The 26,671-nt window shown below is 49.2% G+C and overlaps 2 protein-coding genes across 3 annotated transcripts in view; both read right to left on the bottom strand.

Moving 5' to 3' along the window:
- Positions 1-334: 334 nt before the first annotated feature.
- On the bottom strand, positions 335-10,633 carry LOC122373551 (protein FAM166B-like). 2 transcript variants are annotated; one of them, XM_043351743.1, is made up of 5 exons: positions 10,575-10,633; positions 7,466-7,541; positions 4,439-4,616; positions 1,890-2,165; positions 335-1,259 (listed from the first exon to the last, which is right to left on the bottom strand). In XM_043351743.1, the coding sequence occupies exons 1-5, from the start codon at positions 10,610-10,612 to the stop codon at positions 1,084-1,086; spliced, it is 744 nt and encodes a 247-aa protein (XP_043207678.1). In that variant the 5' UTR covers positions 10,613-10,633; the 3' UTR covers positions 335-1,083. The 2 variants fall into 2 exon arrangements, with proteins under 2 accessions (XP_043207678.1, XP_043207679.1); XM_043351744.1 differs by lacking the exons at positions 7,466-7,541; positions 10,575-10,633 and adding an exon at positions 6,000-6,229.
- A 2,003-nt stretch (positions 10,634-12,636) lies between these two features.
- LOC122373548 (clumping factor B-like) overlaps positions 12,637-26,671 on the bottom strand; it is a 46,551-nt gene continuing 32,516 nt past the window's right edge. The window contains exons 2-3 of the mRNA XM_043351741.1: positions 13,952-14,161; positions 12,637-13,723 (exon numbers count right to left, since the gene is read on the bottom strand). Of these exons, the coding sequence (XP_043207676.1) occupies positions 13,469-13,723; positions 13,952-14,161 (465 nt within the window). The 3' untranslated portion in view covers positions 12,637-13,468. The remainder of the gene's footprint in view (positions 13,724-13,951; positions 14,162-26,671) is intronic.

Below are 26,671 nucleotides of genomic sequence, written 5' to 3'. Positions count from 1 at the left end.
CCGTGTCGTGCCGTGCCGTTCTATATTTTCCCGTACTGTGTGGTGCCATTCTACATCTCCTCGTGCCGTGCGGTGTCGCTCTCTGCGTTGCCGTGACGGCTGGCGCCAGTCTCTCACGCGAGTCGCTCCTGTGTTTGTCCGCGACCTTGTGTGTCGGTCGGTCGTGTTTGGTCTGCCGCCAAAGTGACAACCAGCACGGCGGCTCCGGCCTAAAACAGCTCCCGCAGCGGCCGTCGCAGCCCTGCCAATGTCGGGTTTCCTCGGACCGAAATACGGGCAATGGTGAACGAGCTTCTCTCCTAGGGCTAAGTCAAAAAGGCATAAAAAGGCGACATAGCAAGAATAGAGCACTCTGTATTTACATAGGTAAACAGATAATCAACATGCTATATGCACCAACCAAAGGACTGATGAAATGAAATAGAGGCACCAGGTCAAAGCAGAGTTATATCGGCTCTGATGAATATATTATGAAAATTTTAGGAATATAGCAGATTGGTAGGTAATTGGAAGCATGAGCTCCGTAGGTGATATGGCCAAAGACATCCATGGCCAAAGACTGTTTCAGGCCTTGGCAGAACAGGCGGTCGAATTTTACTTAATTGGACAACAATGCGCAGACAAGAGTGAAACAGTTTAGAAAAGGTATGCTACATAGAGTTTCTTAAGTGCCACAAAAGAACATCGCATCACATTTCGAATTTAAATAATGATAATTGAAATGATAAATAGGCATTTTTCGAGAAGTGATAGGCTACCGGCTACAGTTTAACTGAGCTCCAAAGAAAACGTTGAGCATACGTATCCTCTCCTCTCATTCCTTAGATTCTCCTTATTGCCGAAGTTCGCAGGTTACCTCGGGTACTTGCGGTGTGAACCGAACTATATTTCTGTGACGTCAAAATGCTGAAACCTTTCCTGAAAAAGGCGCACCTGACGTCTGAGGTCGCAGCCCTAAAAAGAAAAGCTCGCGAACTCCCTCCAGACTCCACCACCGACTGCTGCCAGACCTTTGACCACGTGATCACTCGGGGTCACCCAGTGACCTGGCCTGGGTCACTCAGGTCACGGCGGGCGGGCCGACTACGCGACCACGGTGCTCGGCTGCTGCGGGCTCTTGTAGAGGTCCTTCACCTCGTGCATTCTCGAGAATCCCTCATTGGCGAACTGCTGGAACGGCTTGCCGACGCCGATCTGCGTGGTCCGGGCGAGCGGCACGAATCCGCCATATCCCGCGATCGGAATCGCCTCCTTAGTGGCTGCAGGCAAACGGAACAAACATGGGTCATTGGAACGAACTGTTTGTTTGGTAAACAATGATTTTGCGTTCAGGCACGGCCAAACAAATGCCCAATTTTATGATTGTTCTTAATTTGGTGATTGATTATGGATTATTCAGCAAAACATTGTGTTGAGTGCCCTGGCTTATGCGAGACAGCACTTATTGTTTGACAGTTTTGCATAGCCGGCAGTCATAAAACTGGAAGCTTCCAGCGTGGCCAATAAAGGCAAAACATGTCCATGGAAACCTATGTACAACAAGGCTTCCCTCAGCATTCTGCTGTGCATGAAACGACACTTAATAGTTGATTTATGTGCTGCGCTTCGTAATGCATGCTCATGCAATAACTATATAGGGTGAATTGGTGTTGACGGCTGTTTTTTAAACCAGACACAATGGCTCAAGGCTTTTGGAGAGCAATGGCTCCGCGGGAAGAAATAAATTAGAAAACTATTTACAAGTTTTCCCCATAAAATGCCAGAAAAATAATCCAACTAGCTCCGTAACGATTATTCTCACACATTACCAAGCTCCATTATGAACATAGTGATAAGGCCCCAGTAATGCGTCGCTCACAGCACACTCGTGCAGCTGATAGGATACGTACCGGACTTGTGTGTGCTGGAGTAGCGGCTGTACTTGTTGTCGATGCCGGCGGGGTCGGCGGCCGGCTGTGCGGCGGGCGGGGGCGGGGTCGGGGTCGCCGCCGGCCCCTCGGCCGACCTCACGTTGATGCCCTGTGCGCCGGCGCCGGCACTGCGCACGCGGCTGGCGGCGCGGTCCTGGTTCCTCGTGCTCGCCTGCCGCTCCAGGTCGGTAAAGTAGGCGTCAGAGGCGCTGTGGTAGTTGAGACCCACCTGCTGGTGCTGGCCAGGGATGAAACCTGTCGACGGTAACGCTGTTGTCAGTAGTGGTGAACCAAACCATTTTGCACACACGCATACATTGAATAGGCTGATTTGATTTCTTTCGCACATCAGACAATCTCATTCATTATCAAGTTTAAAAATCTACAATCTGTGTAAGTGCAGATTACGTCTTATAATTGAGTGTCATCACTCGTTCATGACCTGAGCAGTGAGCACTGAGCAGTTGATATTGTTATGCGACCGCTGCGGGATGCCATTACAGCCAGCAGCCATAACTTCTGCAGGAGCCGACCGTCCCTATACCGTCCGTGCCCCGTTGCTACCAACAAGTCAATGTCTGGCAGTGAACGTCACTCAGACCCGTTCCCGCCGATGAAATTATTACTGTCGGCTCCACTCGGAGCTGATTGCTTTTGGAGTTACCCAGCTGGAGATTTAAAATGGATAAAAATGGCGATGATAATCCATGCCCCGTTATTTGCTCGAGATGGTCAACATGCTTTGGTATTGATTTTATATTTCAGTCAACCTACATCTTTGGTATTGTTTTTATATTTCAGTCAACCTACATAAGTTCAAATGACGCGTTCAAAAGTGTGTGAGTCAGGGTGGTAGATATAGGCTACCAGAGTCTGAATATTTCATGTCAGTAACAGCCTCAAAGAGCATGTAACAGCTACATAGTCACTGCATAATAAAGGTGTCTTACATAGGCATTAAAAACACAAACATTTAAGCAGCTTCTCACATATGACATGTGCGTCATTTTCGATTGCGACCAACTCATCAATGCGACAGTATTTCTACTCGGAAGGCTGTTTGGGGGCCGGCCAGTGCGCAGTTGAGGGGCTGCATGACACGGTGTGACGACACTACACTACTTGGTGACGAAGATAGCGAACGGTCCAGGCCGGTCTGTCTGGCGTGTAACGGTCGGCCACTGAGGTCGATTGGCGCTACGACACGACGTAGGATGGAGCCAACACTCGTTACGTTTAGAGTGTACAATTGGTAATGGCATGAAGAGAAGTGCATCTGTGTTGAGGAAATAATTTCAAATCCAGGTAGTACTTTTCCAACTCCTAAAGGAGCTTGAAGAAGAAAATAGAGAGGCTGAAAGAAGTACCTAGTTGACGAATGGCGAAATAATCTAATTCGTTTCGTCTGAATATATGTAAGTACAGTATGCCTACAACGATCAAGCATAACGATTCTGAAAAAGGCCATCCAACAGGCACTTGCATCATTGACCTTTCCCAAAAGTCACAGTGCCATCATCACCTCTGTTTCCATCACGTCACGTCACCTCCTTTTTGTCCGGCCCGGCGCGGCGGTCGTCCGTCGTTTTTTGACCCGCCTCTGACGTCATATCCGTGTTTGCCGGGGCCGGGCGTGCCTGTCGGGCCCTTGGCGCGGGCTGTGGTGCCTGAGCACACCGTCTACAATCGGTAGAGGTGTGTGCCTGTGCATACTCGGCTGACGGCGCCACGGAAGGGCGATGGCCGCGAGGTGAGGTGGTGCCGGGCAACCCGATAGCCGGGCTTTTAAGTGCGAGCGAGCCAGTTGCAGTGGTGTGGATCGCCAAAATGTAGTCGTGAAATAATACAAAGCTGCATTCTCTTATAAGATTTAGGCGTTAAATCTTATAAGATACTAGTGAAATATCTTATAAAATAAGTAAAAAAATCTCTAAAAAATAAGTTAAATGTCTTACAAGATTTAGGCTCATATAAGATATAATTTAGGCGTTAAAGTTGAAAGACCCTGGATGCTTTCGGACTGATTTGTCGAATGAACTGGATTTTTAACCTAACGGGTATTTTCAGTGGGCCATTGTTTGTAACCAATCGTAGTCGTGATCTACTTAATGATTTATCGAGCTACATGGTTCGATGAACTCCGCACAAAAAGGTTTCAATCACGAACAAGCCAGGTTCTTTCCGTGAGAAAGCGGATCTCGTCACGGTTTTCTTCACGACCATCACGTTGCCGTGATCCTAATTCCGTTTCTTTTCCTCCTCCCTGACCAACAGAATCCGAGCAACAGAACCTTACTACCAGCCATGACCGACTAGACAAGACCGACCGGCCGTGACCACTTGACCAACGCTCCCAGGAATAACTCTGACCGATCCGATTGACCCTGACCGCCAGCTGACCCACCATCGGCAGACTGGACTGCGTCTTATTGACCGTCCTCTGTGTTCCACTGGCCACCCCTGTCCTCCACTGACTGCCCCCCCCCCCCGCCACACACACACACACACTCCACGCTCACTCCACTGACCTGTGTACCCGGCGATGCTGCCGCGGGGCATAGCCGGGTAGTGGGTCGGTGTCAGGTGTCCGCCCGGTGCCGAGCTGTCCGCCACGTCGGCCGGTCCGCCGTGACCGCTGCCCGCGTCACCCACCGAGTGACCGTGAGGGGTCACCACCACGTGATTGTAAGAAGGGCCGCTGTTTATCTGCGGGGAGAGGTCAACGGGGTTAGAGGGGTGGGGTCAGGTCAGTGAGAAAAGGAAGATCAAGTCGGAGGGGCAAGAAAGGTTAGGTGAGAGAGCTGCGGGATGATAGGTCAGCGAGACAGAAAGGTGGTCCTATCACTCGCAGATTTGACCATCAAACGATTATCAGTTTCCTCGCTAGTCATTCAAAATCATGCAGCTGTTATAAGCGACTTTGACATTCAACAATCGGGTAACTCGAAAGAAGCGGGAAGGCTAATATTCCTGATCACTGTCACAAAGTGACAGACTTATCCCTCGCCGGACCTATTGGTTTTCTACATACGCGCCGGCCGAGGGGGGGGGGGGCGGGTACGACCCCCCCCTCGCCGTTTCGCCCCTGGTGGAGCTAGCGCGTCGCGGAAAAAAACGAGCGTGTGCGCCGTTACGAGACGCAGAGATTGGTACCCGATTTTAAGGTCCTAGGTCAACCGGTGACCTCTGAGGTCAGGTCAAGTGCCCCAAGGTACGGTTCAGTTTTTGGTGAATAACTTCGCAAAAAACGGCCGCAGAGCGCCGATTTTGGCAGCATCGTGTTCGTCTCGCTCAGGCGCGTCGAATGATATACTTTTTGTCCGGGTCAGGTCAACTTGGGGTGTTGACCTCAGGTCAAGGTCAGGTCAGCACCCCCAGGTCACGAAGTTGGTCGAAAGAGGTCATGTTGCATATCATTCGATTCGGCAGGTCTTCCTGAGTCCATTGGTGGCTTTTCCGACTCGCTAGCTCAATTTGATCAAGAGTTATTGACGAAAAACTAATATGACCTTGATGACGTCATAAATGACGTCACGCAAGGTCAACATTGCAAAAGTGACGCATCTAACCTTGCAAGGAGTGCATCAAATCACGATTCTGTCTGCTTGAGATAGTTGGAGATCGTTTCCGGCTCCAGAATAGCAGTTTGAATTTTTCCCCATTGACTTATAATGGTGAGGTCACGAAAATGACCTGACCTCATATGACCTTTAGGAAAAATCCGAGATATACAAGTTGTGGGACTCATAATGGATACTAGATCCTGCAAGTTTCATTTCCCTGTGACATCTCCTCTGGCAGTGAGGGCGTTGCGAAGTTGCGACATCTGAAGACCGTGCAGAGGTTCACTTATGACGTCATAGGTCAGTGACCTGACCTGACCCAAAAATGCGGTTGGTGTCAAAAGATCCGGCTTGGATCAAAGGTCAGGTATGCCAAGTTTCAGCTCTCTATCGCCAGCGTGTTTGGAGCTATCGCGAAAAAACCCTATGGGGGGGGGCGGCACCCGCCCCCCCCCCCCCTCGGCCGGCGAGGGTTATGTAACACGTCAAATTTACACCTGTTTATGTAATGCCGAGATTTACATACCGGCATAGTACAGGGACCACAGAAGGCACCAGTTACGCTCGTGTTGAGTCTGTACCGCCGGGGATCAGGTCAGGTCACGGCGTGACAGGTCAGGTCAGGTCAGCAGGTAACACGCAGTGACCTCCGCAGTCGGGCTAGTCTGTACCACAGACCACTCCTGACCGCTCCTGACCACTCCTGACCGTTCCTGACCTGTCCTGACCTCCTGGACTCCCACCACCTCCAACACGACAGACCCCGCGACCTCCGGCCGTTGACTGCCCCTGACTGCCCTGCCTGCGCTGCCCACCCCGGTCCGTCGTTTAGCCTATCGACCGCACCTGCGACCGGTGGGCTCCGCGGCGACGGACAGCCGCACTCCGGTCGTCATGGAGCCTATGACGTGATCGGCCCACACACAGGGCCGCCGGTCACTGGAGAAACTCCGAAACGAGCCGAGATGGAAGTTTGTAACGCAATGTGGCCCCGTGAGCGAGAAGGTCGTTTGGCGACCTTACATAGAAGTCAATGGCCTTGAGGCCACGGGTGCTAATGAACTTGAAGTCTTCATTACGGGTTTTCGTTTAAATGGACCCTCCCACCTTAACATTAGTTTTGAGTTGAGATAGCCAAGTTTGCGGCCAGGCTCAGAAATCACCATTTATCCTGGTCGCAACCCCCGCAGCTTTATGGTGTTCAAGAAATTTCTTCCCTTTACTTGCAGGGTGGGACCAGCGTGGTCCCTATCTCTTAACCATTACGGGAATCTGATCACGTCATCAGGCTTTCGAACGTCCGTTAAATGTTTGACTAAAACGTTTTCGGTTTTGTAGCACGCGGTGGTATATGCTGCTTTGCGCGCAACAAATGCCGCACTTTCAAATAAAGTCGCTAGGAACAGCGGAGATCCCAAAAAGTAAACAAAAGTAAAAGTCTAATATCTTGAAAACCGGTGAATATTTTTCGATGAAATTTGGTAGATATTCGTTTTTGCTCTTTCTGAACCGAGCGACATCACTTTCATGCCAATTCATTAACTTTTTTGAAGGTGGGAGGGTCCCTTTAAACTACGCATGTGTTCTCCGTTGTTATCTTGTCATTCATTGAACTCGGCTTCCTCTATCTAGTTAATTCAATCTCAGACTTCCATTCAGTGTTACATAATTGCCTGCTGATACAAAAATAGCTTATTTTGCCAGTCTTCTCCTTCCGTATGTCATTTCCTGTCACAGCAGCACTCCTTCCTCTCGACACGTCCCATGTTGTCGCCGACCAGAAACGTCTAACACCGACAGAACCACGGCCTTGTCCCTGACATTCCCCGGCCCGGCGTGCTATTGTGGTCCACCTCCGACTCTGTCTAAGGGCCGTATAACGCGATAACATGCTTCAGGAGACCGTTAATTAGTATCCCAACGGCCGGCAGAAGCCACAGGCACGCCATGTGTGTGCTGAGGGGAGGAGGGGAGGGAGGGGAGGGGACTCACCTCACGTAAGTGGCGCACCACCCAGTCAAACGAGTGACCCACGTCATATTTGAGGCCCGGACAGTGACCGGTGTAGCTGAAATAAATAAATAAATATCAGGAATGTCAGTGCAGGACTTCAGTGTTGTGATAAATTGAGAAAAAAGAGCCAAGTAAGGCCAAGTCAGAGTTAGGGTCAAGTTCATGTTAATAGAAGGTTCTGAAATTAGGTATTCAATGCGATTGCATGACGCCATGCATTGTTCATTGTAACGTCTCACGTGTGAAGCTGCCCTGAGCCCATTTACGGTTAAAGTGTCAGGTAGCGCATCATGCAAATAATTATGTTTGAGATTGAGTGCCTTCTAATTGAGGTTCTCATTTTCCACTCGGCTAGCCAAAGATCCTTAATTTTTGTTTTTAGTTCTTCCTCGTCTATACAAGCCACATCATTTACAGCTCATTTAGTCCACATTCCACATCGCCAGTTGGTGTCAGCCTATCTCATTCTACTCTGGCCACCGAGAGAGTTGAACAATTATCACCGTCACACATCACGACATAGACGCCCCTCCCCTCTCCCTCCGTTGCCGAGAGAAGGTCAAACGGTCAAGGTCATGGCCTAGATTGACGTCCCGAGTCCGACCGGACGTTCAAAACGGTCCGAGAGGTGTGAGGATGACCTTGGTTACCGGAAACGCATACACACCGTTCGCATAGGTGGGAGCGAACGGAATGCGACGGCCGGGACGCCGTGGGGAAAGGCTTATAACAATGGAGAGAATGCCGCGAACGTTTAGGGCATAATGACTATGCTAGCCCTCGCCCTGGCAGGGGGGGGGGGTCGATGCGACCCCCCCCTAAGGTTTTTCGAAGATAGCGTAAAAACGGCGGCGCGCAGCGCCGCCAAATTTGGCACACCCTATGGGGCATCCTTTTTACATATGACCTGAAAATTTCAGGTCCGGGTGACCTTGGGTCAGGTCACCAGGTCAGAAAAACCGGTACAAGGTCATGGTCAAATTTCAATTTTCTTTTTGCACCTGTCCAACTCACAGTTTTTGACTGATTTCCTTCAAACTTTCAGGATGTGCTAAGTTCACCGAGTTGTATAACATATAGTCCGGCTTTTTTGAGGTCACTGACCTGAGGTCAGTTAGAGGTCATTACGTCGTAATGTTAAGCCTATGGGAAAATACTAAATTCGGAAAATACTGGAGATATCCGCTTCGTTCTATCACTTTTGTGCTTTGAAACCACGGTACTTAACAGCAGGTCACTTGGTGCTTCTTTGTTTGGTGTACTTATCCATGGGTCAGGTCAAATGAGGTCAACTGAGGTCAAATGACGTTTTTGCCAATAACTTGGCACATAATGACGCTAGAGCTTCAAAAATGGTATCATTGTGTTCCTGGTGATCAGCCGAATCGAATGATATGCGATATGATGCAATTTGGTTAAGTTGAACTTAATTTATTAATTTAAGTTTACTTAAAATTTAAGAAAAACTTTAAGTACACTTAAGCAAGCTTAAAAGTATATCATTCGACGCGCCTTGACGTGCTGAGTTCACTGGTGCTTTTCTTTTTGCTCTATCTTAATTAGATCAAAAGTTATAAGCGAAAAACTTGTGACCTGTTTTTAGCGAAATTTTTACATTATACCCCCCAAAACCCCCCTAAATATTGACCTAGAGCAACCAAATTTGCACAGGGGCGAGAACTCCAGGGGGCCCACCTACCTACCAAATTTGGTGTTTCTAGGTGCCATAGGAGCCAATCGCGAGGGGGGGGTCGCATCGACCCCCCCCCCCCCTGCCAGGCCGTGTTATGAAAAATACCCTGCCAGGGCGAGGGCTAGGACAATGACGCGTCACGATTCAGAAAAGCTCAGATGTGGTGCTTGTGACCGAACCGCATAGGATGTATGAAATGCGGGGCAATTACGAACTTCCGGATGCGATGGAAAAAGTAAACGTTAGCAGTAGGTACGTCGTGCTGAACGTGAATCATGGTGCAAGTGCACCTGGGCAACAGGTGACAGAACTTGGATTCAATAAAAGAGAGAATAGAGGTAGAATTATACTTAATTATATACGATATAATTCGCCAGTCGAGGAAGCACTAAACAGGATCTTAGGCTCAATACATCAATCAGCACCACAGCCCATGGGTAGGCTGTTTGTGGCAGTCTCAGCTGTGCTGAGACCTCCCCTCACGCAATATGCTGATGAGGTGCCACCGAGGGCGAAAATAGCTCAGACTGGGCCGTGCTGCGTCTGTCACGAGGAAGAGACCAGAAGAGACAGGTTAAGTACAGGGGGTGGTGTGGATTCAACTATGGGGAATCCCGAGCATGGGCAGTGGACAGTGGACACTGCTGGAGTCGGGTGAGGGATGGAGAATGTCGCTGGTGACACTGCTGGTAGTGAATGTGTGTCAACTGTCAGAATAGAATGCATGGGTCATTCCCACTGGCCTTGTGGATGGTTTACCTATGGTTGTACGAATCTCTATGTACGATTGAAGGAGCAAATTAGTTTGTTTTCCAAATCAAATGCTGTGTCCTAAATCTAGTCCAATGCTCTGCTGTCACTGGCGCCCGACACCTGGAACTAAATGTTAATGCATTCCAACAGCAATCTGATAAGGTTGAATGGCCCGGATCGATGCAGCGATAAAAGGGTCACTGAATTTATTGTTAGATTCCTGCACCTATACGAGCACACCACCGATATAAGGCACTGAGAACCAGTCGTGTTTACAAGGATTTCTCATGATATAATAAGTCTCCACCAGCTTCTGAGGGGGGAGGGGGATCTCTGGTTAATGAAGGATCACGTCACTGCATCAAGTCTGCGGAGAAAATAGGCAGGTCAGAGCACTAGGGGCATGGCCCACGGGTCTGACAGGACTTTTGTAGGCACTCTTGTTATCACGAATGCGTCACCAACAAAAGACACAACCATGATCTAATAGAGCGTTCACAGACCTCTGCAGTCTGCACACCTCTAGTCTAGCACCTGTCACATCACTCTCACCTGGTCAGATGACCCTTCGCACACTCGTCACACCCACCCGTCACATCGTCACGCGACGGTCGTCACGTCGTCACGTGCCGTCACACTCACCCGGAGATGGGCAGCCAGTTCCAGTTGGCCGGCGGCATGGATACAATCTGAGCCGCTCCGTCCCGGCACTCCCGACCACCTGCTGCCTGTAGGCCCGGCGGCTGTGCTAAGGTGCTGCCATCTGTGGTGCATAGTGCTGACATCTAGCAAGGTGGTGGTGCTGACACCTGTAGACGATCAGACGAAACATCCGAGCCTGGACTCTGTAGCGTGCGATGCCGTTTCGGCTTATTTCTCAGCACGATATTGCCATGATCGCCACTTACTTTCGGTTATTTCCTTGCTTTTCTTATCCTTAGCATGGTTTGTAATTGTTTTGCTTGCCACTTGCCTCGAGCGTGAGTCTCGTGTTGAGCTACTCAGCTTTATAATTTTGTCGCTAGATGGCAGCAGGGGTAAACGCCTGAAGGTATGCTGTACCGCAGGGCACCAGCGAAAAGACTTTTTGTTATCATTCTTAGACGATCGGTCATCGGTGGGTGGATTGGGGGTGGAAGCTCGGTGTAATGATGCTTTAAAACGATCTGCTAAAGGATGGTATGTGATTCGAATCGAAACTCGAACTTCGAGGCATCGATGATCGAAGCTTCTTGATACGACCTGCTTCCTATCGGGGAGATTGCTCGTGGTTTAGACATTGAGTGACATGTAGGTATGCTTGTGTGCCTCGCATGATACATGCCCTTTCTCTGTCCTTGCCTAGACCAGATGGACCTGCAGGGCTGGTAAAAAAGCAAATTGCGTCCCCGACCAAAAAAAAAAAATGAGACAGTGGCGGATCCAGGGGGGGGGGCTGCGGGGGCTGGCAGCCCCCACCCAAGGAAAACTGGCGCCACTGTGGCGCCAATTTTCAATTCGCAACTCATCGGAGTGCCGCATACTAGGACTAGGATGCAAAAATCAGTCGAATAACGTCGTTTCAGTACGCTCCGCACCGATATTTCCAATCGTGTGGTGTCACTGTACATACTGATCCTGGGCGCCTCTTGTCAGGGCCACTGGGCGCCAATATTTCAGCGCCAATACGATGCGACTATGGCGCCCATCCGGGGCGTGGCGCCCAATTATGACCTGCAGCCCCTCCCCAGTGAAAATCCTGGATCCGCCACTGAAATGAGAGCGAAAAATGACCCCGACCTTTTTACGATTCATGTATGCAGGATGCATGCAACTACGATGCGCGTTTCCTTAGGTTTCATTTCTATATTATTTTTTTTTACGAGCAGTCATATGTACTAAATTGCTTATCAGACTCGCGCTTCGAAATTTCCAGTTTGTTAATTAAATGTCACGGCATCACTCGGTCAGCGGTTAGCGTAACAAACGAAGAACCCGGAAAGGGTAGGGGGCGCTACGATCGTCGAACCGATGCAATAGGTGTCGCTATTGTATCGGTAGCTCACAACGACGACGGCTAGAAACTATCGACCCCGCATGAATTTACCATGTCCAACCGGTCCGACCCCGGTTCCGAATCTAGTCGTTTGTCTAGTCGTATAGCTGGCTACAACTGGTCGTCAATCAACCCCGCTTGAAATAGCACAGCCGACAGCGGGGTCGGTGTCTAAGCGCCTGTTAGTATGTGTTTGATCATCTAGTTTGATCTAGTTTTCGTTAGCAACTGTCGACGGTAGTTTTGCTGTTAACGGAAGTGAGTTGTGGCTACCATGTTGTAGGTATGTATTATTCATAACCATGTTGTAGGTATGTATTAGGTATAGGGGCTTTTTATGTCCTTGTTAAAGGGGATATACGTCGTGGATTCAATGATATATTTCACTTGCGTTTAGTTTCTGCTTTATTTGAAAGTTATTTATTACTGTAAAAGTTTACTAAATGTGGTAATTTTGACCCCGGTTACTTGAACTTTTACTGGTACTGTGTCCCCGACGACGTCAATAGGACATAACACTTTACCAGCCCTGTGGACCTGATCAGTGCTATCACATCTATGTACCTACCAAAATAGTAAATGCGGTCTTCTTCCCCTTTTCGTATGTTTCACGCTTAGGTATATCGTGCCTCGTGATCTGGATCATAAACAACACGACTCAAACTCACATTTTACAGGAGCCATGTTTATTTGTCATTTCACACAGTTCAAACAATCTCAATGGGTGGCCATCTACCTACCTAATGCGTGCTACGGTTCCAACGAGCACGGAGCTCTTACAGGACACGGACAATTCAGATACAGTGCGTCAGTGTAACACAGGGTTCTTTGCCATACGACGGGTGGGGAGAATAATACACCGTGCCATCGGAATATGTAATATCCCAGCTGCGTGTATCTTGACTGCTACAAGTTTTCCATCTTATGGAGCCGTTAGTAAATGTTCTGGTGTGTTAGGTTTGATATGACTTCAGCTAAGTTATCACATGGGTACGGTACGACATGGGTGACAAGCCACGGGGCGTATGAGAACAAACCAAAGCAAATCATGCAAACACACATAAGTTCAGCCGTTTGCGAACCAATCACATGACAGTTCTCATCAATCACTCTCTCTCTCTCTCTGACTTCACTCTGACGTCATCATTCAGCTGTTCGCAGCCCACCAGCGACTGAGATCTCACGTTCGTCGTCAAATCACTCGCTCACACATCATTCAACAGCCTTTGACTATACAGCGCGGATTTCGCCATAGGACACGAGCCTGATGTCACGTCAGTCAGCCAGGCTTCCGTTACTAACGTCACATTATGTGACACCGCCCGGAACGGCTGATGTGACGCACTAGCTCGTAGTCTGGCTCTTGATGAGTCTTTGCTGTATCACAAGTCTGGCCCGCGCTGCTGGCCAGGGAACGCGGTGGCTACCGAATGACGTCACATCAGATGATGTCAAAGGACGTCATGGCCACCGACTTCTTTCACTGACGTCATAGCACTGCTCAGGCCTGGCCGCGAATCTCCTGGTCCACGATGCCGGAGTCACAGGAGCCCTGCTTACGGTGTCTCCGCAGAGGAGCCTTCTCCGCAACGGGAGAGTGCGGCGACGGCGCCACCTGGCGGGGCGATGGTGGCGCCACTTGCGCCGCAGTTAGACCTGGTCCGAGCAGACGCGTTTTGGCCCACTGCGACATTCCGGTCACGTGGAGAATTTCTGAGAAGAACGACCGCTCCGAGCCCGAGTCGCCTTTCACCAGCTGAAAGAAAAACAGACATCCGTCACTCACGGCATCTACCGGGCAGGCGCTGACCTGACGGCGCGACCTCGCATCCTAAACAGCTTCTTCTTGGATCCATCGTCGCCCACACATGACATTGACATTTCATTCCGCCACTTAACCTCGCGCACGACCGCGATGCATCTCAGGAACGCCTCATATACTCTCCACGGCATCCATCACCCAACTAAAGCCCCGGGTACCTACCGATAGGTTGTCGGTTTCGGTCGATAGGTGGCTCTGTCGGTCGAGGTCGGTGGAAGGTGTCGATATCGTGTCCTCCTCCTCAATATCGGCTAGGGAGCAGAGGGACGATCCGGCGGACAGAGAGCCATCGCCGTGCTTCAGCGCCTCGATGGAGTCGTGCAGACTCAGCAGCTGGCGAAACAGCTCGTTGTCCTGTCGCATCAGGGAGCTCTGTGGGGAGACGAGACGGGGAGACGTGGTCAGAAGGGGTGCGGCGTGGTCAGAGGGTGGCAGGGGGCCATCCAGGGGCTAAGCGTGGACAGGGGAAGGTCAGGGGGACATTGAGTCAATAATTCGAAGGGATAGATCAGAGGATAGAGGGGAACGAGCAGAATCAGAAGAGGATCCTGCATTGGAGAAGCAAAACTCAAAGCTGTAAGTGACTCAACCGGTAAACTGACAGCTCGGAATGTACCGCAAGACGATAGCGGCATAAAACACGACACTGCAAGGAACGGGCTTGGCGGAATTGCATCAATCCCCAGACGACGTTAAAAAAAAAACAGTTGCACTGGAAATAGTCAAATAGTGGTGCCGATACCACAATGGCAAGGCTGAAGACTTTTAATTATAATACGCTTCACTTTACTAATTAAATCGTGGGTGAAATACGACGGCGACGGCGACATTTGCATAGGGCCCCTTACGTGGCACTGCCTCTAGGGGAAAGTGGGTGTATTGCGCCCTCCTAACCAATTGCGCCCACCAACATTCCCACGGCTTCAATGGCATGTTTTGAATTTTGTGTTCGAAAACGTTATTTTCCCCACTGGATAGTTCCTTTTATGGCCCAAGCCCTCCGATGAAGCCAATCAGCAAGGCTCATTACGCCATCAAAGATGTTATGGCGTTTCCTTAGCTTTTTTGCAGTCGTTTGAACCGTTGGCTATAAAAATTTGTGATATTTGTGTGATTTTCAGAGTGACATTTAGAAAGAAAAACCCTTTTTTCATTATATTTCACTGAAACAGTAAACTTCCTTCAACATCTTTATGATAACTCCTACGCTTTTATTAAAAAGTACTTCAATTTTGATTGCGCCCATGGCAATTGCGCCAGGGGGGCGCAAATAGAATAATGGTGTAGCTATTGTATCACGACAGTATGAATGCATCATTAACTGATTGCAATAAAGAAGGAGTTTATTGTCAGGCAGGGGAGCAACCCACTGTCGTCAGTCCGCAAATTATTTCTCTCGTCAAACTTTTAATGCAGCTGCCATTTAGGCTACGAGCTTGTGGTGGAATTGACAAAATACGACATTTTCAACATGGACTCAGGCGTGAGAGGTGACAGCTATGACAAAAAAGTAAGAACTTATTTCATAAAGCTATCGAAACGATAAAAATTATTCATTTTGAGAGAAACGATTGAAAATGTAACCGTATAGGCGCATACGTTCACATATATCTAGTCGGTTACAGTAAGCGTTTTCGTTGCACTTTTACAAGCGTACGGACACATGTAAAGTTATCTACCTGGGCAAAAATACATCGCGATTTACACCTACATTTATTATTTAACCAGCGTGAATAACATTATGAATGTTAAAGTAAGCCGCAATGACATTGCACTGCCGGGGTGTATGCAGTCCGTCTCATTCGCTTAGCCATGTTAAAGTATAGGGCGCAATTGGGTTCTAATTGCGCCATCCCCATGGCGCAATTTACAGCAGTTGTTGGCAAATGCGCCCTTTTACATGCTTCTGAAAAAGCAGCTGTCAGAAGCAAACGAAACATTCTTAATTGATCGGTAGGCTCTTAAATCGTAGCCAATGAGTTCCTCTTCGAAATGGTCACCAGTGCATGCTTATATCTCCAGCAGTTTTCTTACAATTAGCGTTTTTCCTAAAGGTGGCGCAATTCACCCTCCTTCCCCTATTCGGAAAGAGATAATCTTTATTGCATCAATTCCTCGGAATACCATGCCATTCCAGGGCTACCGTTTGCCTATTAGAATTCCACAGAAATTTAGGTCTGACGATAGGCAGCAAGAAAGGCATTACCTTCCACGCAAAGGTCAGCCAATGAACGGTTTGCATCACATTTACGTAACCTCAGCTCACGGACATGATGTCTTCTGACTGGAAAGAAAGATGACTAACAAGCTCGTCTGAGATCGAGCAGAATGATTAAACGTTCTGCTTCAGCCTTCAAGCATGCCTCCTGATTGACACGATAATATTCTCATTCCTCCCCGTGTGGCTGCATAGCTCTTCCCGAGACGGAGTCATTGCGATGGAAATCGGTTCGCAAATTTTCAGTTTGCAGTTTGAAGGACGATAACAGTATTCCGTGCATATTGGAATAACAATTTAACCGTGCAGACGAATCCACAATTGTATAGATAAGGAAACATGCCGTTTATAAGCGTTGTCATTATCCAAGATGGGTGTAACGAAATTCGTTCCTACCCCGTCCTCCACTTCCCTCTGTACCTACTTACTGCCCAACCCCCTCGCCCACTTACAATAGGGGCATTCCACGTCAAATCAAACACCGAAATCCGTCATCCCCTTCGATTTTTCTGAAAATTTGTAGGCAGACTGGGCATGGTTCAAAACTAAGTTACGTATAATATTTTCGAAATTTGATAACGTATCGCTGAGATATAGGTCATCGAATATAGCGAAAAATGCCACACATCAATTTTTTTAAATGGCTATAACTCTGGTTCCTTTTCTGATATCAAAATGATATTAACAGGGTCTTATAGGCAATTGATAAGGCTTTGATTTTTAATTATAAAATTAAATTGAAGTGACCTTGAAATGCATTTGACCTTGAATTAAAACAGAAAAATTTAAATAGCAAAAAACACGTCACCTTCGATTTGGGTAATTTCTACATATTATGTCCGTCACAATGTTCCCAACCATCTGTGAAAAAATTGGAGTGGGCCATTCATAACTTTCGCGGCAAACGCCGTTTTCATGCATCAACATCACGCAACCGCGCGTGACCTTGAAAGACAGAGTCAAGACATGCTTGCTTGTGTACACTTTCTGAAATGAATGATTGCTGATTAGTGATATCCCAAACTCTGCGAGAATGGAAATGCATAGTCATCGTAGTCAAGCATTCACGTTCCATAGTAAAAGTGTCTCAGGCAAACGGTATTTTGCGGTGAATTTTGAGCCGTGTGGAAATGCATCATGAAGTAAATTCAACGAAAACATTATCACGCAACGATATCTTCACGTCTTTTGATCTTCACTATCCGAAAGAACATACATTTTTTTAGTATGTATGGGGAATTTCTAGTTAATACAATAATAAATATAGCAGTCAGAGGCCTGCTAAGAGTAACATGTCGCCGGCTGAGGCGGGCTCGGCCGATGCGGGAAACGCAGCAATCACAATTTTGTGTTTACACGTTCATATTTCAATTGTTTACCAACCGATTTTCAAAATTCTTTCACCATAAGGTTGCCTGTACATTTCTTAGTCTTCTCACAAAATTTGACGCGAATCGAACGTAATCAGCGGTAGGGAGCGCGATGTAAAGACGGAACCATTCCGTTCCGTCCCGGCACAGTCTACAATTCAGGCGGCGCGTAGCGGTCGGCGCCGGCTGCCGAGTCGCCGCGTCGCTGCGGCGACAGGATGTTCACTTTACACCGCTATTACTAGAACAGTTGTGAACCGATTTTCTTATTGCTTGCACGATGAGATGTCCAATTCAATTCTTGACAGGTAGCCATAATCAATTTCGCATTAATCTTATGAAATATTGGCGAAAAACAGGAGGGGTGGGCGAAATTCGCTCTTCCCCCTCCACCGCGCGTGCTAACATACGTTTGCATATGTGCAATTTTCTTCAAAACTTATGAATGGCCCACTCTAATTTTTTCACAGGTTGTTAAGAATATGGTAGGCAATAAAATATATGAAAATGAGCCAAATCGAAGGTGACGTGTTTTTTGCTATTTCAATATTTGTGCTTAAGAACAGAGTTAAGCAATTTTCAAGGTCATATATTTGAGTAAGAGCAATTCTAAACAAATGCTTAAGAAATTACCTAAACAGTAAGGTTTACTTCATTCAAATCAAACAAGTACAACCAAAGTTATGGTCGTTCAAAAATATAAAGATGCAACATTTTGTAAAAATTTGATGCCCTATATTTAGAAGACCTGTGGTCAGAATGTGCAAAAAACATCAATGTAATGTCCGGGGCCACACAGGAACTCGCTCATAAATTTATACTGAAATCGCTGATGGTAAGGTGCAAAACAGCCGATTTTTGTTCGATTTGACGTGGAATGCCCCAATATCCTTATATGGTCCTCACTCCTCACCTGCGACGCCTGTCCTCGCCCGCTTCTGATTGGTGCTATGATATGACGTACATCTATATGTATGACGTGTGTGTATGACGTTTGAATATAGCGGCCGACGCCGAACGCCGAGCAGGAGCTGTGAAAGATTGATTCGAAAGCCAACCGCCGTAGCGGCCTGACGTATCGTTATTCAAAGTCTCGGCCGACTGTTTATTACTTTTGGATTCTGTCGTCAAATTTGCAATACATACTTGAAGAAAAGAAAAACCGTGTTGGTTATACGGCTGGAACAAGAGGTCCCAAAACAGACTATCACAGAAGAAGAAATTGTTTATTTACTTTTTACATTTGTTACAATGGGAAGGGTTTTGAACCTCCAATGCAACTGCAGAGTCTGTTTGTTAGACGAGGTAACGATACGAATGTTCTCTTAACGTTAGTCCTTATCAAAGTTTGGCACATTTTCGACTGAACTCCGTTTAGGACATCCTACATAGCAGCACTGAGTCCCTCGGTGAGAAATGATCTTCACTGCCTGGGCAGTCATTATCATCTGCACTGCAGCGCAGCACGCGGCCCAGGCCCGGACTGAAGCACCGTTAGCGATGGTGTGGCGGCGGTGGTGCCGTGTTTTCCGACACGCCCCCGGCAGAGGTCACCACCGCCGGAATACCACATTCACCACCGCAAAACACAGAGCTCCGCCGAAAAACGCCCGTGCAATCCATCAACAGAACGACGCGCGAATGAATCAGCTGCGCCATCAACAAGAGTGAGTCATTTGTCACTAATCCAGCGCTGGACTGGAATCCCAGACTAGCCCTCTCCAGCCGACGACACGCCCCTCCTCTGCAGCTGAGGGAGGCAGCTGTCCTGCGCACACAGTCCGTAGGACGGGGTGTGTTTGTGGCTGCGTCTGCTGTCGAGGAGAGTCAACAGCCGTATCAGTCTGCTGATCGGCGGGACGCGCCATCCGTCATACTGCCGTCAGCAGAAAAACGCGCCGGCGCCGCCGGGGGACAGAGTCGCGCCGTGCAGTGGGTTTAGTGAGCCGAGTCGGGTTGGGTCGGGGTGGGTTATTTGTCTGAGCCGCTGGGGTAGTGGGAGAGAGGTCCAGGGAGGAAGGGAAGAGAGAAATTTAAAGCTAGAAGCGGAAGGTTGCAGAGGAAAGGAATCAAGGGAATTGAAAGACAGACAGAGACCGAGAGGACAAGCAGGCGGACGCCGGACATACAGGACCAGACGAATGCACGTATACGGGCGGGCCGGCAGTTGCCTGCCATCGCGGCCTGACTCTCTGTCCTATCACGCCCGTGTCACGCTCAGCCGAGTCGTGACCGCATTGACCCGGGGCAGAGGTGAGAGGTCACTGTCGGCACGCCCTCTCGGTAACATCAGTCATCCCTGAACGAACCAGCACGAGTCAGAGACGTCGTGTGCTGGGCCAGCCTCTCCAGTACAACCCCGGACAATGAAGAGGTCGTGCCATTTATGACGCGTTACATCCCTGCTGGCTGGGCTGATGTGACCTGTGATGTCACTATTACACGTCATCTCTGACCTATGACGTCACCACCACGTGCTGCAGTCGCTCCACCACCCCCACCGACCGGTAGCCCTGCTCAGACATCCTCTCTGCGCAGCGCTGTTGTTCCAGTACACGTGTTCCAACAGATGTTATCTCCGAACTATCGATCCACGCAAGAAGCGGCCTTGTAATTGCGAAACGATGACGCACCCGATTGGTGGCACCGGTTCTGATTTATAACCCCTCGCCGGGCTAATCAGTCGGCGTTTATGGGCGGTCATCTCGCGGCACGCTGCGTCTCGGCGCTTATGATCGATCACGGAGTGCTGTGTGAGTGACCGATCATACGGAGAGGTCAGATCACTGGCGGGCCGTTACTTACTGCAGTCTTGTTAGGGATGTTGGACGTTGGGTGTTAGACAAGCAGGCATACGTTGCAAAGAGCTGTGGGTTGGGACGGTCTTCAGGGCTCGCGTTGCGCTGAGACGTCTTTCATGTGACCCTGTCGAACCACCTGTGACCCAGGCCGACCCTCGTTAAATCCTCCACGCAGTGGTGTATCCCAAACTGACCGGTGCCTCGACCGTGACGTTGTTTACTGTCCGGCGCACTCCACCGCCGCCCTGACCCCGCTGTGACCCGACTGACCTGGACAACTACCCGTCTGACCCCGGCGCGCCTCTCAGTGTCAGTTCGGACACCACCACCCAGACCACCGGCGCCGGACCGCCCAGCGACGTATGTGGCGCACAGTGGACAAAAACAGCGCGGCCGCACGCGCTCACTGGACGCCCCAAATGGGCGCGGCAGGTGAGGGCACGGCGAGCGACCTTCGTTAGTGCCCGCTCCAGGTCCGCTCTCCTCTATTCAGTGATTGTCAGACTCCAAAGACGTCACAGACCGAACAGTGCACGTTGACGCAGCTCTAACAGCTTGTGGAATGCAGCTGCAAGGCCAGGGTGGGGTGTTCACTGCGTCCTGAATGCAGAACAGACCCGGCATGAGTGCCATGCATGCCGAACCCGCTGCAGCGCGGCTCCATTGTTTACCATTTCACGGCCAGTCACGGCAGTTGGCAGCACAACACTGCGGCGGAAGCGGCTCACATTCTGGGCACCGCTGCACCGCCTCTGGGGCATTCGGCACGAGCTTTCTCAGAAGACCCCTCGTGCACGAGAAACCACGAATGCTCGCCCGAGCCTACCACCGTCCAAATCTCAGGGCACGGGCTGGCCCCAAGGTTATCCAACCAAAGGATAGAAGTATGCGCAGTCGCGTGGAAGGTATGCGTGGCACGGGGTCTCTGGAAGGCACGCGACGTCTCCGAGGTTTGCGACAGTGTCGAGGTCACCAGGCGCCCTTCGCGGGACCGCAGCCGCCGAAAAAGCGGCAGTAAATGCCGACTGAGGTCGTCGGTGAAAAACCGGCCTTGGTGAGAGGATATACCGGTGGCTCAGAGAGGCGACTTATGTAGATCGGATGTCCCCTCCCCCGGTACTGGACTCACGGGCGCGTGTTATCGAGACAACACTGTGCACGCACATGAAGACATCCTTGCGTACTACAGCCTCTCGAGAAAGGAAACCGGTAGATTTGGAAAACGGGTTGCTACCTACATATGTGGTAATATGGTGGCAAAACAGACAGATTCGTACCGGGTGGGATGTATGTTTGGAGGAAGACAGTCTCAGCTCCTGAAAGCCTGGTGATCAGCCGAGCTCAGCCCGCTTCCCCTGGCAAATCATGATGAGTTGTTGCAAAACAGTAAGTAAGAACGTAATTGCGTTGCACGATTCTGCAATAATTCATATCCTCATTCATGTCAAACAAAAAACAAATTTTCAGAATTTCAGCTATACCAGGTGATCACTTATATTCGTATGCCGATTGATGTAACGGATGTGATGGATATAACGTGTGAGCATACACATTCTTGTCATGTACAGTATTGTTTTTCAAGTGCGTTCTGACTATGCCCCTTGTGTTTTGCCCTTTTTGATGTTTTTTTCGCTTGCTCCTTTTTATGCAAGATGCTTACTTTGCACATGCAAGGTTCGCCGTATATTTATGAAAGTAGGAATTTGTTGAGACAGATAAACATACTACACTCGTGTGTAGCTGTCGCTTTACAGATATCGACCATCAAGATCACTCGGTATGTTTAGAAGTGACATAGAGACGGAAAAAGGAAGAAAAACGAAGCGTGGATAAAATCAACTCGTTGTGTAGCCCGCAAACTTATCGCACATCCAACGGCGTGCCATGGAATAAGTAGTAAGTACTCTTTGCCGGGCCAGTACCTACTGGATGACCAGAGCTACACTAAGTAGACCGACCCATGTCGCATCGGACAAAGAGGGGAAACATGCCGCCGCAGTGGCGCTGTGCGACGTCCTTATCGCTCGTAACATGGGACAGAAAACTGCACTCGTCTGGGAATTCAATTCACTTCAGCGACCGAAACAAAAATGGAGACACACCTAACTACATATACCAGCTGAGCCCTCATGAATCAGAAACGGGCGCCCATAGAAGCTGAGACCCTGTTCCTACCACGAAAAATGTCAGTTATGGGCGGGTCCCTAGGCGGAAAATGAGGACCGTCTTTGTTTTTCTGCCCCCTTAGTCACCACGTCTGTCTTCCCTGAGTGTGACCATCGAGGCGTGCGAAGGCAGAACGTGAAAACGGTATCTATCGATGCTTGCGCTACCATTACATGTGAACAACACAAAACATTAGCGCTGTAGGTGGTGAATTGTGTAGTAGCACCGCTACATACTGGGGAAAGATGCAAAGAGCAAGTAGCATGTAACTCGCTTCTTTGGCAAAGCCGTGTTAAAGGGACAGTATCACCATTTTGATGAAATTTGACATTGCATAGGCCCCACCTATCTGGTCCGGGAACTGAAGACCGATCCTCGAAGCTCCACACCGTTATCCCGCTATCGCCGCTCAAAGTACGAAAGGTGTACTACACTTTGAATCGTGCTTCACTATCTTCACTGTTTAAATGTTTGCGCCGTTTTGAATTGACCGCCAGTAATAAAACTTTTACCCTGGTCATTTCATCAAATTTTATAAAGCCAAAACGTTTTTCGCACTTATTCATCACCGTTAAATTCATTAAATAGTCGTAGGCAGTTTCCGCTGTCTCCTTCGGATTCTAGCGGCTCAACAAAGGAATTCCTCCAGCTTGAATCACAATCTCCCTCCAATGTATGACGTTTATCACGTGATTGTCACGTGATATTTTCTCCCATTGTCAATTGTCACGTCCAATTGTCACTCCCTCCAATTGTCACGTGATATTTTTATAGGCAATACCTAAGGCTACCTCTCCCTAAGGACAGCTCAATCAGAAGAACGACCGCGTAAGCGTAGCGTCAATAATGTATTATCTGCGCCAATTCTGTAGTAATTTTGCATGCTTCCAAACTGGCGGCCATGCTTGTATAGTGGTGGTTCGCTCATGAAAATGAATCATGAAAATGAAATGTGGTTGCAATATTTTTCACCGAGTTCGGTCCTCAAACTATGTTTTTCTGATTCAGAAAAATAAGAAATGCTAGTAAAAAAAAAAAAACAGCTCCATGCATTGATTTTTTTCGATGATACTGTCCCTTTAAAAATTGTCGATACCATCACTTCTTTGGAGTGCCGCTAATGACGGACGCTGACCAAATAACTTAATCCTGTGTATAACGGCGCTGGGACGTCTAAAACAGCAGAAATAAGCATAAAACCTCCCGAGTATCGATGAATCGTGGAGGTGACAATACACACCGACAAACCCCAGCCGGTTGTCACCGGGTACTGTTGGACAAAGACTCTCGAGCGGAGTGCTATCAACCGATGAGCGTGACAGATGATCATTGAGGCGATCTGTCGGCAAGATAAGGGCGTCGGAAGACCCGGACAGCGCCAACGGTGCAGCTAACGGGTCTGGTCTGCAGTGGAGAGCGTCCACGGCACAACAGGCGAGAGAGGTCAAACAGGCGGCAATGGTGGCCTGAGTTCTGTCCCAGGACGGACACAGCTGGTGTCTTAGCAGTGGCATCATTAGTCGATGCTTTGTGACCAGAGCTGATGTCATCGGCTTAAACCCTAACCACCAGCTCTTAATGCCAGCAGCGGCGGTAGCAGAATTCACATAAGGAAATGACCATCTTCGAGTTTAGGAGCGGCGGTCGAATCTTAGTCGAGTCGGTTCTAAGTCCTATAGCATTAGCATTCGCAGTCCTATATGTGCGGTACAGAACGCCGCCATGGGACCAGCTTACACGTTCGGAGAAGACGGTCCCATCGGGCTGAGTCTGGTGAATCGACATCGGTCGGGATTTGCCAGTGGAATGTTTTTAATCGCATCATGTTTATGTTCATGCATCGAATACGTTTGTGTTTCGGTTTTCTTTTGAGAGTTGGACACTTATCTTGTCGGATTGACTTTGCTAATAAACAGTTTATGCCTCAACCACACCGTGGCATAAATAGTTTATAACGTATAATCAGTATCTAATCACAAATACACCAATTAGAGGCTGTTGGATCGATGAACGCTCCTTTGAAGCCGGTGCGAAATTAACTCAAGTCCTTCCTGCCTCCGCCTCTCTCTCTCTCTCTCTCTCTCTCTCTCTCTCTCTCTCTCTCTCTCTCTCTCTCTCTCTCTCTCTCTCTCCCCCTCCCTCCCTCCCTCCCACCTTAACCTTCAACATCACACTTATTTCGTCCACATCCTGCCAGCGCCATGTTCGAGCCGCCGCGAGTCCGGTTCGTCCAGCCCCGTGCACTCTGTCTCTGTTTCGTGCACCTCCTACCGTGCACGCACCCGTCAACTCTCATTGCACAACGGATGGTGGCATGTGTGTGCACTGCACTGCGGGAAGGGCAGGAGGCAATCCCACTGCACGAGATCTCCAGATAGGTGCCCAGGTCCTGTTCCGTCAGAGAAGGGACCGGCGGACCGCGCTGACTGACCTTGGTTGTCGGCTCCGCGGCAGACAGTCCCAGACAGTCGCGGACAGCTGTATTGTTCCCGTGGTCAGATCTCTCAGGCACACAGTCATCTCATGAACCGGTTTGGTAATTACATAAGGGAAGGACTGTCGGCAGGGGGGCGGGGAGCACCAGGGCTGACACTTCTATGGCGAGTACCTATACTGCGCGTGAGATGGTCGCTCTGACGCCCCACACTGAAAACAATTTAACCCAAAACTGGCGAGTAAACCGGTGCCTCGCGGGTACCCCTATCCGCAACCATTTTTAACCACCCTCCCAGGAGTCAATTTAGGACATAACACTTTCGCAATGCACTCTGGAGAGTAGTAACCCTCCACGACTATTCGCGCACCAGTGGCTCGCGACCCCTCCATCGAAAGGTATTCATCGACGCCTACCTGGCAGCAGCGCCTCACAAACCCCTAGGAGATGGGGTTACCCTCCACGCCTACCCTTCGCCGACCAAGTCACGAGGGCCAAAAAAACTCCCACGCTTGACCATATTTGCGGGAAAATATCTATATTATAGCAATCTCACACCTAGAAACCATCGGTGAGAAAGTTTCACATCGGTGGGAAAGGTCAAATCGAATTCCCATAGAAATTTCGACATGACTCAGTCACCGGCAGTCATGCAGACCGCCCGAAATCAAGAAGATGTGTCGCCGCTGCTTTCGTGACCTATAAAAGAATCAAAATGGTCTCACTTGGTAGTTTCGGAAGAAAAAGCGTTGCTAATCGTCCCGTGATGAATATTGCAGAGGTTTTAAAGATGCACCTTAACAATTGTGCTTTCGCCCCCAACTTGAAAACCGCCAAACAATGTGCCAACATATCATTGGTTCAAAAAAAAGTTAAAAAATTGTTGTAATTCAAAACTGTATGAGACAACGCCATCTAGTTGTAACAGTAGATCCAACTCCTTCAGGGCAGGTTATGTAAAGGCTCGCCATCCACGGATACGCGTTTACGATACCTCGAGTAGTTCCAATTACTCTTTCAGTGAGGGCTGTGCCAATGACTCGACACCCGCGGGGACAATATCCGGTGCTGGGTAGCTACCTTACTGCAGACTGTGGGTACAGTGCACATTTACGAGTAATAAGGCAGGCAAGTCTGCTTACCCTCTAGCTAGAATCTGAACATGGCGAGTTAATACACATATACCACCCGCAGAGCAACGCTTAATTCGCCAGCTTCGGGTGAAATTGTTTTCAGTGCAGGCACCCACCGCTGTGTGGGCAGTGGTCACACGGAGTTTTGACAGCGACTGTCAGCAAATGTCCACCAGTCTGCCAACGACTGTCGGCGTATGTGGCGACAGTCAACGATAGTCAGACAGTATCGATAGCTGTCATCCACCCTCAGCGGCCGCTGGTCTGTCAGCGACTTCTGGTGACCGTTAGCGACTCTTCGCGTCAGTCAGCGACTGTTGCGGAGGGCGATAATGACTGACCATCAGAGGCGAAGACTGACCGAGTGGCGAGCCTCCAACCCTCCAACGGTCAGTTGAAGAGTGGGAGGACGTCTGTCTCTCCAACACTCAGTGCCAGTGGCGGTGTAGCTGCTTGGGGACGCTGTAAGTAACTCGGAGCACCACTCAGTAGCCAGTTATGACCTGCGCCAGAGAGCAGATGGCTGCCCTGCGGCAGTGACCGACATCACTCGCACGCACATGTGATGCAATCGCAGTCAAACGCACTCGTTGCAAGAGCTGAGATCTCAAAGATCTGCGTTGGAACCGGCTGCAGGTGGGTTAATTACGCACACCCCTGTTATTAAAGTCACACTTGGGCTTAGTCTAACAGCTCGGTGACCCGTGATGGGTGATTTCTTTATCTGGTGCAACGGTGTCTAACCCCTCTCATATGACTA

This window comes from Amphibalanus amphitrite, unplaced genomic scaffold, assembly GCF_019059575.1.
Source record: "Amphibalanus amphitrite isolate SeventyFive unplaced genomic scaffold, NRLGWU_Aamphi_draft 001514F_arrow, whole genome shotgun sequence".
Classification (NCBI taxonomy): Eukaryota; Metazoa; Arthropoda; class Thecostraca; order Balanomorpha; family Balanidae; genus Amphibalanus; species Amphibalanus amphitrite.
Note: the sequence above shows the minus strand (reverse complement) of the source record. Positions and strands in the feature narration are given on the sequence as shown.

Bases quoted from the DNA above. Each gene is read 5' to 3' on its own strand.
- LOC122373551 (XM_043351743.1), bottom strand. From the start codon at position 10,612: ATGCCGCCGGCCAACTGGAACTGGCTGCCCATCTCCGG. The intron at 7,542-10,574 runs GTGAGTGTGACG...TATTTATTTCAG, and splicing joins AACTGGCTGCCCATCTCCGG to CTACACCGGTCACTGTCCGG. The intron at 1,260-1,889 runs GTACGTATCCTA...GTTTGCCTGCAG, and splicing joins CTCCAGCACACACAAGTCCG to CCACTAAGGAGGCGATTCCG.